At 39.7% G+C, this 16,565-nt stretch overlaps 1 protein-coding gene across 1 annotated transcript in view; it reads left to right on the forward strand.

Moving 5' to 3' along the window:
• The window catches only part of chmp6b (charged multivesicular body protein 6b), a 36,288-nt gene extending 21,528 nt beyond the window's left edge, over nt 1-14,760 (forward strand). Inside the window, exons 2-8 of the mRNA XM_068058411.1 lie at nt 585-694; nt 6,334-6,421; nt 7,411-7,497; nt 8,552-8,617; nt 8,735-8,815; nt 10,500-10,563; nt 12,645-14,760. Of these exons, the coding sequence (XP_067914512.1) occupies nt 585-694; nt 6,334-6,421; nt 7,411-7,497; nt 8,552-8,617; nt 8,735-8,815; nt 10,500-10,563; nt 12,645-12,697 (549 nt within the window). The 3' untranslated portion in view covers nt 12,698-14,760. The remainder of the gene's footprint in view (nt 1-584; nt 695-6,333; nt 6,422-7,410; nt 7,498-8,551; nt 8,618-8,734; nt 8,816-10,499; nt 10,564-12,644) is intronic.
• The last annotated feature ends 1,805 nt before the right edge of the window (nt 14,761-16,565 follow it).

Consider the following 16,565-nt stretch of genomic DNA (forward strand, 5'->3'; position numbering starts at 1 on the left):
GTTTATTATTGCTTTCTGTTTTCTGTTCATTAACCAATCCTCAATCCATGCTAATACATTACCCCCAATCCCATGAGTCCTGATCTTGTTTAATAACCTTTTGTGTGATAACTTAAGACATTTGAAAATCCAAATCTCAGATAAACCAACTCTCGCAAATTCATCCGAACCACACTCATGATCTCATGCTGGGACTCGTCATGCAATTTTGTAAGTGACTAGTCTGCTATTGCGGTAGTTGGCAAACTGGGGTCTAGGGACCTGTTTTTGTGGTGGGTGGGGGGGGGGGGGGGGTGCGAGTGGTGGTGAAAAGTTACATTTTTCTTCGTGGTTCAGATGGCTTCATTCACCTTGTGAACAGGTTTGTCACTCCAGTTCACTGAAGACAGCTGTTTCCTATTTGTTAAAACACTGCTTTTATTTAAAAACCAGGGAATCCCTGAAATCCAAATAAAATAAATACAAAATGCCTTATTAATTGAACTGCATTGGCTGTTCCAACACATTTTAAAATTAAGCGATTGAAATGTGGATTTAGTTTCACTTTTTAAAAATTTGTAATTCTTTCCATTTTATTTCTCCAGCAACTAAAACAGCAACGTGACAAGTTGAAGCAGTACCAGAAGAGGATTGCTATTCAACTCGAAAAGGAGCGGGAGCTAGCTCGACAGCTGCTACATGGTGGCAAGAAAGAGTGGGTATTGCAAGATCAGATGAAGTGTTTTGTGAACTTGTGAAATTTACAACTTGTTAAAATTCAACAATTAAGTGTAGTATTCTACAGCAATCCATATCAAACTTCCAGCTGTTTAGTAGCTTAAGTGTGTAGGAACAAAATACTGTGATATTGAGAACTTGGGAATGTAAATGTTGAATGTCTCACTCTTCAAGTTTGATTCTTCATTTACAAAAACAAAATCCCTTTTCCTCACAATATAGAAACAGGAGTAGGACATTCAGTCCTTCAGGCCTGTGCTTCCATTCAAATGGATCATGGCTGATCTGTATCTAACTCCATCTGCCCGCCTTGGTTCCGTAACCCTTGATACGCTTACCTAACAAAAAATCAATCCATCCACATTTTGAAATTTTTTATCTGAACTAGCCTGAACAGCTTTTTGCAGAAAGTTCCCAATTTCTACTACTGTTTGTGTGAAGGAGTACTCTCTGATATTGTGCCTGAATGGCCTAGCTCTAATTTTAAGATTATGCTTCCTTTTTCTGGACTCTCCCATTCGATCCTGTAATCATCTTAAGCACTTCAATTAGATCACTCCTTGATCTATTTTTAAGGGAGTACAAGCCTAGTCTATGCAATAAAAACAGAAAATGCTGGAGATAGTCAGCAGGTCAGGCAGTATCTGTGGAGAAAGAAACAGAGTTAATATTTCAGGTTGATCTTTTGTCAGGGCTGTCAAGCTCTGTGTGTCTCTTCACAGATGCTGCCTGGCCTGCTGACTATCTCCAGCATTTTTTGGTTTTATTTCAGATTTGCAGCATTCTGCTTTTGTCCTAATCTATGCAATGTCATAATTTAATCCTTTTTAGCTCTGGTATCATTCTGATGAATTTGTGCTCTGCCACCACCCCCCCCCCCCCCTCCCCCTTCAAAGCCAATGTATTCTTCCTAAGGTGCATTACCTGGAACTGAATTCAGTGCTCCAGTTGGAGTCTAACCAGAGCGCTGTACAGCTGTAATACAACTTCCACCCCTTTATATTCCAGCCCTCTTGAGATAAAGGCCAACATTCCATTAGTCTTTTAAATTAGTTTTTTGTACCTGTCCACTAGCTTTTTGGTGGGTCCAATAGCTCAGTTGGCTAGTGTGATGCAGAAAGACGCCAACAGCACGGGTTCAATCCCTGTACCGGTTATGGTAGTTCATGGAGGCCTGCTTCCTTGCCTTGCCCCACTCTTGAGGAATAGTGCCCCTCCAGCTATACTTTACCACTCTCTAATGGAGAGAGATGCCTATGATCCTTTGGGACTATGGCTGGAACAACAATTAGCTTTTAGTGACTTCTGTACTCGGACCCCTAAATCTCTCAGTTCTTCCGCAGGTTCTAGTTCCTCGCCACTTAGAAAATACACTGATCTATAATTTTTTGGGACCAAAGTGAGCTCCATCTATCACAGTTTTGCCCACTAACTTTATCTATGTACCTTAGTAACTTTTTGCTCCCATGTACACTATTTACTGTGCCATCTAATTTACTGTTAGCAAACTTAGGTGGTTCTCTCTTCCTTCATCCAAGTAATTTATATCAGTGCAGTGAAAAACTGTGGACCCAGGATAGATCCCCGGGGATGCCATTAGTCACATCTTGCCAATTTGAGTACATATCCCTACCCTCAGTCTCTACCTCCTAACCGATTCCCTATCAATAGGTTGCCTCTAATTTGATGTGTACTCATTTTTGTTAGTCTTTTGTTTTAAATAAATGGAGCCTTGTTTGAATGCCTTCTGGAAGTTGATACAAATAACATCCATAGACACTCCCTTATCTATCATGTTAGATACCACGTGCCAATTGGCAGAGAGCACATAAGATTAGTGAAATGAATATGTGGCTCAAAAACTGGTGTGGGAGAAGTGGGTTTCGGTTCGTGGGGCACTGGCACTAGTACTGGGGAAAGTGGGGGCTGTACTGTTGGGACGGTCTGCACCTGAACTGTGCTGGGGCCAGTGTTCTAGCAAACCGTATAAGTAGGGAAGTAGAGAGGGCTATAAACTAAACAAGGGGGGTGAGGGGTCAAGCTTGAGTAGATGTAGCAAATCAAAGGGTAGAGTCAAGGCAGGAGAGCAGAATAAAGTAATATGGGGAATGAAGGGACAGAGAGGAAAGAAACCTAAGAACACGCCAACAGTTGAGACCCGATCTTATAGAGATAACAAAAAGACAAAATTAAAGGCTCTGTATCTGAATGCACATAGCATTCATAACAAAGTAGACAAACTGCTAGCGTACATTGAAGTAAGTAAATATGATCTGATAGCCATTACGGAGATGTGGCTACAGAATGACAAGGATTGGGTCCTGAATATTGAGGGGTATGTGACATTCGAGAAGAATAGGAAGCTAGGTAAAGGTGGAGGGGTAGGATTATTAATCCATGATGGCATTGGTTCAATAGTTAGAGATGACCTTAGTTCGGGAGATCAGAATGTAAAATCGGTTTGGGTAGAGATGAGGAATAGCAGGGGGAAGAAGTCATTAATGGGAGTGGTCTAGAGGCCCCTGAACAGTAATCACAATGTAGGACCAAGTATACAAGAAGAAATATTGGGTGCATGTGATGAAGGGACAGCAATAATCATGGGTGATTTTAATCTACATATCAACTGGAAATATCAGATTGGCAATAGTAGCCTGGATGAGGAGTTCATAGAATGCTTTCGAGAGAGTTTCTTAGAGCAGTATGTTCTGGAACCAACCAGAGAACAGGTTATATTAGACTTGGTATTGTGTAATGTGACAGGATTAATTAATGACCTCAGGAAAGGTACCTCTAGGTAGCAGCGACCACAATATTATTGAATTTTACATCTTGTTTGAAAGAGAGAAGAGTGGGTCTAGGTCTAGTATTTTAAACTTGAATAATATGTGGGCATGAAAGCTGAGCTAGCTGAAGTGAACTGGGTTATTCGGCTTGGAGATGGATCAATAGAGAAGCAGTGGCAGACATTTAAGGGGATCTTTCAGAATACTCAATAGTTATATTCCTACCATAAAGAAAAATTCAGAGGGGAGGACCCACCATCTGTGGTTAACTTAAGAAGTAAAGGAAAGCATCAAACTTAAGGAAAAGGCATAAAATTGTGCAAAGATGAGTTGCAGTTCAAATGATTGGTCAGAATATGAAGAACAACAGAGAATGACTAAAAGGTTAATCAGGGGAAAGAAATTAGAGAGAGGAAGCTAGCTAGAAATGTAAAAATGGGTAGCAAGAGTTTCTACAGGTATTTAAAAAGGAAAAGAGTAAGTAAAATGAGTGTTGGTTCTCTGGAAAGTGAGAATGAGGAGCCAATAGTTATTAATAAGGAAATGGGGGATGCAATGAACAAATATTTTGCTTCTGTCCTCACGACAGAGGATACAAAAAACATTCTGGCAATAGATGTAAATCAGGAGGTGGAAGGAAGAGAGGAACGGTGAAATTACAATCATAGGGGAAGCAGTACTGACCAAACTGATGGAGCTCTGGGCTGACAAGTCCCTGGGTCCTGATGATAGACTTCATCCTAGGGTCATAAGAGGTGGCTAATGAGGTAGAGGTGCATTGGTGTTAATTTTTCAAAATTCACTAGATTCTGGTAGGATTCCATCAGACTGGAAAGTAGAAAATATAACCCCTCTGTTCAAGAATGGGGCGGGAAGGGGGGGGAGCATAAAACGGGTAACTATATGCCAGTTAGCTTGCTGTCTGTCATGGGGAAGGTGTTTGAATTGATCATTAAGGAGGTTGTAGCTGGGCACTTAGAAAAATTCAAGGTAATCGGGAATAGTCAGCAAGGTTTTGTGAAGGGGAAATCATGTTTAACCAATTTGTTGGAGATCTTGGAAGGAGTGACATGTGCTGTGGATAAAGGGGAGCCCATTGACATACTGTACTTGGATTTCCAGAAGGCATTTGACAAGATGCCACATAAAAGGTTATTGCACAAAGTAGGAGCTCATGGTGTAGGGGGTAACATATTAGCATGGATAGAAGTTTGGCTGGCTGGCAGAAGACAGAGTATGCATAAATGGGTCCTTTTCAATTGCAGGATGTGATGAGTGGAGTCCCGCAGGGGTCTGTGCTGGGGCCTCAACTTTTTACAATTTATATCAATGACTTGGATGAGGGGAACGATGACCCAAAGATAAGTAGGAAAGTATGTTGTGAAGAGGACATAAGGATATTGCAGACCGATATAGATCGATTGAGTGGTCAAAAGTCTGGCAGATGGAGTAAAATGTGGGAAGATGTGAAGTTGTTTACTTTGGCAGGAAGAATAAAAAAGCAGAGCATTACTTAAATGGAGAACGACTGCAGAATTCCGAAGTGCAAAGGGATCTAGGTGTTCTAGTGCAGGAGTCACAAAAAGTTAGTATGAAGGTACAGCAGGTAATAAAGGCTATTGGAATACTTTCCTTTATTACGAGAGGAATTGAAAATAAAAGTAAGGATGTTATGCTTCAGTTATACAGGGTATTGGTGAGACCGCATCTTGAATACGGTGTGCAGTTTTGGTCTCCTTATTTAAGGAAGGATGTAAATGCATTGGAGGCGGTTCAGAGGAGGTTTACGAGATTGATAGCTGGAATGAGGGGTTGTCTTATGAGGAAAGGTTGGACAGACTGGGCTTGTTTTCATTGGAGTTTAGAAGAATGAGGGGAGACTTGATTGAAATATATAAGATCCTGAACGGTCTAGACAAGGTGGATGTGGAAAGGATGTTTCCCCTTGTGGGTGAGTCCAGAACTGGGGGGGCACAGTTTTAAAATTAGGTGTTGCCCTTTTAGGACAGAGATGAGGAGAAATGTTTTTTGAGGGTTGTGACTTTGGAACTCTGTCTCAGAAGGTGGTGGAGGTGGGGTCATTGAATATTTTTAAGGTGGAGGTAGATAGAAGGTGGGAGTGTGGAAGTTGAGAAACAAACAGGTCAACCATGATCTTATTGAATGGCGGCGCAGGTTCGAGGGGCTGAATGGCCTACTTCTCCTAATTCATATGTTTGTATACCTCTTCAAAAAATTCAACTTTAGACATGATTCACCCTTTACAAATCCACAGTGGCTCTCTTTGATCTGCTCATATTTGTCCAAATATTCAGTCGAGCTCTCTGGCTCGCTCTGGCTCTCTCTTGCTTCTACAGTTTCAAGTCCACTTAGGAAAGTAGGTGAAGGACAGAATTTTGAGATTTGCTGTCTAATTTCTCAAAGGATAAGTACAGATAAGGAAGCTCAGTTGGCTCATCTAGATCAGCCTCTGGAATGCATTCAAGTTAGCAGATATGGGTCACTCGGAATATTTAATCATTGGCTTCAGCCTGAACAGTTTACTACAGTGGTTAAAGTATCTTTGTGTGTTATACTCAGAGCTTTGCAGACTTTTGTTTGAATTGTATTTGTAGTCTTGATGGATTTTCATTAGAGCTTAATAATAAAGATGTTCAAATCAATTAAAAGATTTCTGGAACAGTGTGCTGAAAGGGAAGGACAGTGACAAACCTATTTTCAGTTGCTCTCGTGCACATGTGTACAGTCATAAAAAAAATAAACTTGCACCATTTCAGAACAAGTTTTTAAGATATGAATGCCACTCACTTGAGACTTTTTTGCTCCTCAGGAAAGCCAAACTTCTGCTCAAGAAGAAACGATATCAGGAGAAACTTCTTGATAAAACTGAGGTTCAGATTAGCAACCTTGAGCAAATGGTAAGGAACTGTTTTCAGTTCATGCAACACACATGCATCAAATCATGAAAGGAAAGAATGCCTGTTGTGATCCTGATTTAAGTGCACAAACCCTATTTTCAGTTTGCTAGGAATGCGAATTACCTTGCTGGACTAATTTTTCTGAGTTTCTTTACAGAAATTCTCTCCCTTGCCTTCTCATTTCCCCAACCCTCCTCTCTCTCTCTCTCTTGCTCCGTTCCTTCTTCCTCACTGCTTCTGCCCCACCCCCATCCCATTCCACACTTCCTCCTCTTCCTGCCTTCATACCTGTCCCCCTCTTCCTTATGTTTAACCTCTTTCTCCTTGTTTTCTCCTCAACTCCTGCTTACTGCATTCAGTTTATCCTCACTCCCAATTTATTATTTAGACATCAAGATTAATTAAATCAAAAATTGTTGGGTAGGATGAAACTGAGTTGTGCAGTGAATTGTATACTGGACCTCTCAAAAGTGGTTTAAAATCTACCCCAGAATTAAGGATTTGAGTCTTCTGTCTGTAAAAGTCTTGTGTAAAATGCATTTGAACAGATTCAGTCCAGTTCCTAGTTAGCACTGGTGCTCACTCAGAATGGCTATTGTGAAAAATGTCATCCTGATGGAGTGGGGTTGGTGTGAAGCAGTTTGGGGCAGAGTGGAGAAAGCTTTATTGTGCATTTAAATGTGGTACATCCATCTTTGGAATGTCAGTGTTTACACTGAATACTGAGTGTTGGAAATGGCTGATTGTCACATAGGAGTAACATTCCTCATCTTGATGAACACACGCAAGTTCATTTATTATGTCTAATAATGGCTAAGTAACCAAGAATGTTTCCCAATTGCTTCTATTGTGAAGCCAAGCTGATATTCCCTGCTCACTTAATTTCTGTTTCTCTATTGTCTCTTTTCTCCTAATACAGGCCTTGCTGTAATGAATAAAACTTTTTTTGAAGTGTGAAAATAATGCATTTTTACTTCTTGTTTTTAAAGGTACAAGACATTGAATTTGCTCAGATAGAAATGAAAGTCATTGAAGGACTAAAAATTGGAAATGATTGTCTTCAGAAAATGCATGAGGTATGTATCTACACTTCTCAGTTTCCTACCATTTATTGTCATAGAGTCATCGAGAGATACAGCACTGAAACAGGCCCTTCGGCCCACCGAGTCTGTGCCGACCATCAACCACCCATTTATACTAATCCTACATTAATCCCATATTCCCTACCACATCCCCTCTTACATTACTCCCATATTCCCTACCACTTACCTACACTAGGGGCAATTTACAATGGCCAATTTACCTATCAACCTGCAAGTCTTTGGCGGTGGGAGGAAACCGGAGCACCCGGCGGAAACCCACGCGGTCACAGGGAGAACTTGCAAACTCCACACAGGCAGTACCCAGAACTGAACCCAGGTCGCTGGAGCTGTGAGACTGCGGTGCTAGCCACTGTGCCACCCCCATCTCCTATCTCCCTCTCTTGTTTTGCCCTCCTTAAATGCCTTACACTTCTCCAAATTGAATTCTTTTTCAATCCTCCATTATTCCACAGTCAATGGCCCACTCCCTCCTGCAGATTTATAATCGGTGGAAAATGGATGGGGTAAGTTTAGAATGAATAGAACTGTCTAAGATTTTTTTGACCTACATCAAAACAGACACACGTGCACTCTAAGTCTATTAGGATTAAGAGTACTGTAATATCATCTACGGCACCCATTTTTCTCCATTTCTCTAATGTGTATGACACCTGTGCAAAATCTGCAAGCATTTTCTTTGTCCTATAGGATGCTCTTGAGAAAAAACATCATACGCGCATAATCATAGAGACTTTCAAAAGGGAACTGGATAAGTACCTGGAGAGACAAAATTTGAAGGGCTATGGGGAAGGGGCCGGGTGTGGGACTGGCTGGTTTGCTCTTGTAGAGAGCTGGCATGGACATGATGGGCCGAATAGCCTCCTTCTGTCCTGTAACCATTTCTGAATTTCTACAATGGTGAAACCTCCTGCATTTTAAATATTTCTCAGAGCAACTAAAGATATTTTCCCTTTGATAGAAATAATACAATAATATACAAGGTTCTTAAATTAGTAATGGTAGCACTAAAGAAACCTTTTCATTTTAGGTTATGTCTATTGAAGAAGTAGAACGAATAATGGATGAAACCCAAGAAGCTGTTGAATACCAGCGGGTGAGTAATGTGATACACAGTTAGCATTCTACTAATGCCTACAAATGTAGGATTAAAACAAAAAGAAAGAAAGGTTGTCAAATATGTTCTAATCAATATGGCTTTTTGTTATTTCAGCAAATTGATGACATTTTAGCCGGAGGTATATCTCAAGAAGATGAGGATGCAATTCTGGCCGAACTAGATGCTATAACTCAGGTGAGGATATGCATTCATCTAATTACTCACCAATTAACACCTGAAGTTTGCCAGCCCCTCTCCTGCCTTGTTAATTTTCACTAATCTCAGTAAAATTTAATACTCAAACTGAAGTTAGCTCTGTGAAGACATTGTCCGAGTCTTTGAATTATCAGTGCTCACCATTATTAGGCATAAATTGGACAGCATCTTTGAATTCACCCGTGCGCAGTTAAATACGGGAATCCAGAAGTTGTCAAATTTGCCCTGCTCTTCCATAAGCTGCACTCTGCTGGTATCTTGCCAAGTTACTTGGCATTGAAATCTATGTAAGCGCGTGAAGTTCCGGTACATGCCCACTAAACATGCCAGAAGAAGTTAGGGCTGATGCATTCAGGTGTAAGTGAATTTTTAAAGCCATGGTAAGTCTTAATGACTGCCAAACAACCTCTCTGGAATTGAAAATTTAATTTTATAATCACGGGGTCTCATTCCTTCAAAATTTAATTGTTGGAATTTTTTTTTAAAAACTTCTTTCTCATTTCTCTAAATCCCAACTTTTTCCCCCCATTATTTCACTTTCTGTATTTGATTTTACAGTGAATTAAATATTTTATTTATACTTCCTGGTTTAGACTCGGCGTGTCTCAGTGAGGATTCTTCAATCTGGTTGAAGAGACACGTTTGCAGGATTTTCCCTGCAGGCTTCCAGGACCCCGATGGCAGGGTCAAATGTGGGTCAGAAGCCCGCACTATGTGGGGAATTGTCACTCCGCTGTGATTTTCCCTGTATGCACCAGAGGGTGGGCTCATCATTCAGATGATACCGGGCGGGCTCTTGCAGCTCGCAGGCCAATAGGAGGCCTTCCAGCACTGAAGAAGCAGCAGGCTGCCTTTTCAGGTAAGAGAGAGGGAGGAGTGGAGTGCTCCCCAAGATGGAGGCGCCTTCTCTCCAGCTTTTTTAACTTTAAAGTAAAAAGTGCCCTTAACAGCTGAACCACTGTTGTGGAGGGGAGCCGCTTCACAGACACACCTGCAGCTGTAGCTGAAGCCAGGCAGGCAGGGAAGGCCTGAAGGCTTGCCTGGAACGGTGGCCCCCTGGTCTGCCTCTGGGAGGCCACCTCCAGGCAGTTGGGCTTCCTGGTGCCTGGAGTCCAACTAGAAAATTTAGGCCGGCCTCTGACAATAGGTCTTTAAACACCCTTAATTGGCTACCCGCTGCTTGTGGGCAGGTAGCCTGCTGCCGCCCTCTTCCTGCCTCTGGGAATATAGCCCGGGTGCGGGATGGTGCTGGGAAACTAGCACGCTGGCCGGTGGTGCAAAATTCTGCACCCACCCGCCTCCGTGCTTGCCCTCATTGGGGCCTGAAAATTCAGCCTGTTACTTGTCCTGCTGACACATGCCACAGATCCCCTCACGAAGGTGTCACGTTAGATTAGAAGCCCAGTGATAGCAAGGTTGCCGCTCAAAATCCTGAGAGAAGTCTGTTAGCTGAAAGCGTAGTTTGTCAAGTGCCGTTGCTTCACTACTGACTGCAATAAGTATCTCACAATTTTCATAACTAAATTTGTTTCCCTCCAAATGTGAATTTTTGTTGTTGAACTTAAGTACATAATCTTACCAAATCTTTTACAGGAAGTACAAGTTTCCTGATCACTGCTTTGACATTAGTTACTAATAGAAAAGTCTTCTTTAAACCTTTCAGGAAGAAATTGAATTCCCAGATGTTCCTGCAGAACCACTACCAAATATATCTTTAAGAGAGAAAGGTACGCAAGAGATTTATAATTTACAAGACAAATTCAGTTTTATAGAAAGTCTTTTAAATTTAAAAGAGCTTGTCTACTTTGTTTTGGATATTTTAACCTGCATAATTTTCTTTAGTTTTCACTTTATTGAAAAAGTTAATGAGCAGCAAATGGTGGGTAGTGCATCTGCGAATTCTTGATGGGTGTGGTCATTGGTGAATCTCCCTGCCTGGAACACCAACTCAGGAAAGGGCCCTCGTGATCTTGTGTATTTTTGCTTCTTATTAGGTTTTGTGGAGCATTCTGATAAAAAGCTGATCTAGTCTACTTTGCATATAACAGTTCTTCTAAATTTATTGTGGTCGGGAATTTAAAGGGGAAGTAATTTTTCTTCCTTTTGATTTATTTAGTTATATCAAAATTCTAATGGTTAGAATTTGCTGTCAAAACGATGGTGAGGCGAATAGTGCTCTCTGTTTATGCGTAAGTGGTATAGCAACTTTAGGAAAGGGGCAGATGTGTGGTTAAACTCAAATTTCCAAGTTATCCTGCTCTGCCACTTGGTTTCACAAAATCGTCATTTTGCTATTTGCCTCACTATTTGAAATGCATTAAATTGTGAATTTACCGTATTTGCACAGTAGGTACAAACAAAGCTCACCACAGAGTCAAATCTTGTCCATTTCAGTCTAAGTGCCTTTTTAATAACGTGATGAGTGGCAATAATGAACAATCACACCTCCCAGGCACTGAAAATGAACTATGACAAATGTGGAATCTCATTCCTTCAGATTTAAATAGATGGAAATTTTAAAAATGTAAAATTTAATTTTTCTTTTATCTCCCCCGCCCCCCCCCCACTTTTTAATTCAAACTTTCTTTCCCTCTTTTTCTGTACCTGATTTGACATCAAATGTACCCATTAATTTTCACTTCCTTCTCTGTTCTTGAGCTGTTAATTTTGTAATCCTTCAATTTGGTTAAGGAGCTGCACAGTTGATTGCCATATTCAGTCAGGTCCCAGATTTCCCTAATTGCGACAGTCAGCTTTGAGTTTCAGCCGCTTCCCACCAAAGAATTTAAAAACCTAAACCTGTATGGGCAGGTTATGGCCCAATATTTAGCTGCGATATCATTTACTGTAGTGAGGACCAGATCGCTCTCGAGTTGCTTGGATGAGTTCAGTGTCCTTTTCAGAAGGATCTGCTTCTGGATGCCAGTGCAGATCATTTCAGCTTTTAAATGAGTGAATTTAGTAAATGATTAGGATCTGAGGACCAAAGATGAAGAATAATAGATTTTTAAGTAGATTTGGGAGTCGAAGCCTGCATGTCTTCTATCCAGTTTTGTGAAAGACCTGTTGGAGTCTGCTTGTTTCTGATATGATCTCAAAGGAGCGAAGGATATTTGTAAACCAATTTATTAACCCACCTACAACGTGTTAGTAGATTGAGTTTTTCCAACTTTTTTTTTAAAAACATCTTGGTCATTCGGAGAGGGAGCGAAATAATGGATTATGCAATACCAGTTTGAATGATAGGTAGGCACAAAAGACTACAAAAGCCAAAATAGGTTAGTACAAATTATACGGAGTTGACGGTTGTTGAAGTAGAGCATTGACTTTATAGTACGTTTTTGAGGTTGAAAACTTTTGAGCACCTTCCTTTTTAACAAGTTATCAACAAATTTTACATTCTCAGACATCTCTTAGCTGTCCAAAATAATAAATGGATGTTATTCAATGTTTAAAATGTTTCTCTAGTCAAATTCTGCTGTACCAACGTGGCTTGCTTCGCAATTACATATGTGGTGCTCTACCAAACAATGTTTTGAATACTGAGATTTAATTAATTGGATAGCTGGGATGGGTATAGGAAATGGTACAATGATGCAGTCAAGGATGTTCTTGGGTTTGGAGCATGGCAGATTGGGACACAGTGGAGTGAGCTGTCCCTAGTTTTCAACTAGGAGCGGTTGGTGCTGACATTGGATTTCAATGTTCAGGTACAGTTTAGTTTGTATCTGCATAGATTTTATAAGTTATATTCTTTCAAGAAAATTCAATTGGGGAATTAATTATTTCTTTTTTGTTTCTTAAACAGAAAAAGAACCAATTAAAAACACACCGAAACACGAGATGGTGGCAGCATCATAACTGAAATTTGTACTTTTCATTAACAGTGACATGTATATAATTTCTCTTCAGTATGTTTTCTAGAGTTGATCATGATTCACCACCCTTTTTGAGGGTTGAAAAGTTCAGACTCTACATGCATATCAAGAGAATCTTTACTCTTTCATGGAATTATTTACTTTTTTTAAAATGAAAGTTCCGTCTTGACTTTTTTAATGTATTTTTTACTTTCAAAAAGTCCAAAGAGTGAGCAGAGCTGTAGAATCCTAAAGCCAGTGTTTCCTTGGTATTACTATAAGGAATGTATTCACAATCAAGCTAACGTAAATTTTCAGTATCTGCTTAGTCCTAAAATTTGAAATGGTTTCCAGACAAATCTGCACTGGCCTAATAATCTAGTAGTGGATAAATAAGGCGAGATGCATTTATGTCTGTAAACTGTTAACTTTTTAGAATATTTCAGTAAGATTTAAGTAGTGCAGGACTGAAGGAAATGCAATCCCTAAGGGAATAAGGAATCCAGTGTGTAGAAAGTCCCCAGAGGTGTAGCACATTTGGCACTGTGTTGGGACAATTATTCTAGATTTATTTTGCTCTTTTTAATAAATTCTCTAGCATGAAACATTTAGAAATTTGAGTTGTATTTAAAAAGGCTTATACCGAAGATTTTTAATTTATAGGGCTAAGCGCAGTATTGTAAAATGTTTATTGTATCTAATCTCCACATAAATAAGAGGCTCAACTGAACTCCTAACACTCTGGTGGAATCCTATGGGTTGGGCATTATGGCTAAATTTGTAAATGAATAGAACAGTTACAAAATTGGACTTGATGATCAGTTTATCAAGTTTTCATATGGTTTCCACTCTAGTTACTTTATTTATTGGACTAAAGTGTAATTCCACTAAGTACTTCAAAAATAAACTCTTGCTGTGATACTGAATTTGAAATGGAAGGCTTGTGCTATGTACATAAAGACTGAATTATTTTTGAGCTGCTAATCAAACTTTCATTGTTCTGTTTTATAATCATGTCACAAATGTGTCATTTAATTGCAGCTTCATTTCCTCAGCCACCAAACAGAATAGTTCTACGCAAGGTTAAATTATATGTTTCTTGACTTGTACTAATTGTATTGGTCACACTATTCTGGATTTTATTTGTATGTGATTAAGATCTGTTCAAAGTGGAACTATTCTGTTAAAACCATCTCCAGAAATAGTGTGAAAACTCATTGAGTGTATACTCGCTTTTGTCCTAAATGTTTAAAATCCTATTGTGCACAACCATAGTTTGTGAACATATTGTCTTACTATCAAATAAGTTTTACCTACTGCCATTTGGTGAGAGGAAAATGATGGCTGGTATTTGCATTAACAACCTTTTTGTAAGTGGAAAACCAGGTGATACTGCACCAGTGATAGGATTGAGATTCGTGATCATTCCTGTGCCATGAGGGGATATGCTGAATAGAGGCCAAGCATTTCTCCACAGGGAAGAAAACAAGAGGGCGAGTCACCTGAACTACAGTTGAAGGCAGCCCAAGACAGCATTGGCAAAGGGCCTGGGTGTAGGTCAAGTGTGTGTGTGTATCTCAGTGGTGCATGTAGGAAGAAGAATTTTTTTTTGACAAACTCAATGAGTCAAGACATGGAAATGTCAAATTATTGTATATTTATTTTTAATCAACTATAGTACTCTTTTTGAAAGGAGTAAGCTTGCTTTATACCTAAAATAAATCTTGCTTTCTTTATGCAAATCTTGATCAAAGCCTGACCGAAATTCTTACCTATGGCACATAACCTAATAAACTTTTGTGCATGCATCAAATACTGTACTTTTATTTGAGGATGTATTTAAGGATCTTTTGAGTGTCATGCTCCAGCTGAGTTTTGCAGAACAAAATTAAAATTTCTATCAAGGGTGATTTAATGGCTTTGGCAATTTCCTTATCTTGGTGTTATGAGCTTTTTTTTTTGAAACATGCTTTAAAACTTACAAATATACACCTTTTTGACCTCTGTAATAAATTTCTACAAATTGTATTTGATATTACAAAGTAGAATAAAAGAATTTAACCATAATTTGAATTTCTTTGCAGTAAGGGCATATTCTCAATAAATAGAAGCTTTTCTTTTGGGTTTTGGAAACGTTGCTTTGTTTTACATGTATTGAAAGACTATTCAGTTTGAAGTTGAAATGTTAGTGCATCTCGGGCATGTTTGCTGTACAAAGCAAGTGTTCGTGTTATTGTAACTAATTATTGGAAAAGGATGATGTGGAAGTCACTGTCAATTGAAATACCAAGGGGGAAATGAGGCTAATATTCCTCTTCAAATTATTAAATGTACTTTAGTTGTGATGTCAATTCTTTGTCCTTTTTCAAAAAAATTGTAAAATGCATTGTGACTAACCATGACTAACTACCTCTGACAATATGATATGTGTGTATATGTGGGATGTATGTTTAGAGAATGTTGTAATGATTACAGGAGTTGATAAAATCTGTCCTTTATCAAGTTTTCAGTTAAATGAAAACTTGATGATGATGACTTGGGTCAGGGCTGAAAATGGTCATTTAGCCCATCAATGTTATTGCCTCTACTATCCCAACTCTCTCTTTGATACCTTCCAACTACATTTAAACTGTACTCATTTTTTTGCCTCTAATATCTGATATTTAGTCAATTGTCACTGACTGAAGAAGCTTTTCCTGGCTGACTTTGAAGTAATTTTAGTTTACCTTATTTATAATAATTTTCAGTGGTGCTCCATTTCAGCTTGATTCTGTTCTGTTTCACATTACTTCTTTGATTTGCATAGGGGTAGGGTGATGTCCTTTAGATCCTTAACTGGAAATATTTCTTCGCTTGAATTCATATTCACTCTACAAATGCCTGTAATCATACCTATTGTAGGTACTTTGCTGATTTCTGGGTTTTACTGCAGGCCAAGTAGCCCTTGGGTTGTCGTCTTTTTGAAAAAGCAATAACCTATGATGGGTGAGAGAGGTGTCACATCAGGTGAAGAAGCTGTGAAAAGCTTGGACTGGAGGCCAGAAAAATGGTAGTTGAGAGAGGAAGTAAAAGACTGTTGTATTGTACATGAATTGTTAATGAGCTTTTCATGAAATTGCTTTGTCATCCCTACTGAAAGTGATGTGAGCTATGCAGTGGAGGAAACCATATTAACTTTTCTTTCACCCCGAGTTGTTGTACAGAAGACACTAACCTGTAACAATGTCAGCATTTTATAGCATATACCATCAGTTGTGGAGCATTCAGATTCATCACTGGCTGCATGAAGAGTCTGGGCCATTGGAACTTTGGAGCTTTTGGGTTCTAAGTTTAAAAGAATTATGCTGGTGGAGCATCAAACTTTGGCTCAGACTTTGGGAAGCTGTCAAGTTGTTGCAGATCATGGCTTCACTGCAAGAGTCTACAATAAAGCTATGCATGTGATGGTTGAAAAAAACTGCAGGCCTCCATGGAGTATGCAGCAGCTTCTGTAGCATTGCTGTACAGGCCTTGTGTCAGAGGCCCAACGACAGTCTGCATACTAATGGCTGCGAAGACTGCTGTCAGTAAAGCCTTATTGTACCAGGCTGCAGGGAGCTCTCTCTTCTGGCTTCGGCAGGCTGGGGGAACGATTGCAGAAAAGTATTGCCTGAGGCTTTACTGATCTCACTGGAACCATGAGTTCTGCTTTCCTGCAGATTAATGACCATACAGAAGCAGTGCCCAGTAATTATATCCTCCTGTCAGGCACCTCCAACGCCTACACAAGTGGTAGGAAAGAGGCAGTGCTAGGCTGCTTATGCAGCATCGCAAGTCCATGTGGGACCTACTTGTGGTGGGATGCAAGTGATCTCAGTCCCTATTAGATTGTG

Source organism: Heterodontus francisci, chromosome 26 (assembly GCF_036365525.1).
Source record: "Heterodontus francisci isolate sHetFra1 chromosome 26, sHetFra1.hap1, whole genome shotgun sequence".
Taxonomy (NCBI): Eukaryota; Metazoa; Chordata; class Chondrichthyes; order Heterodontiformes; family Heterodontidae; genus Heterodontus; species Heterodontus francisci.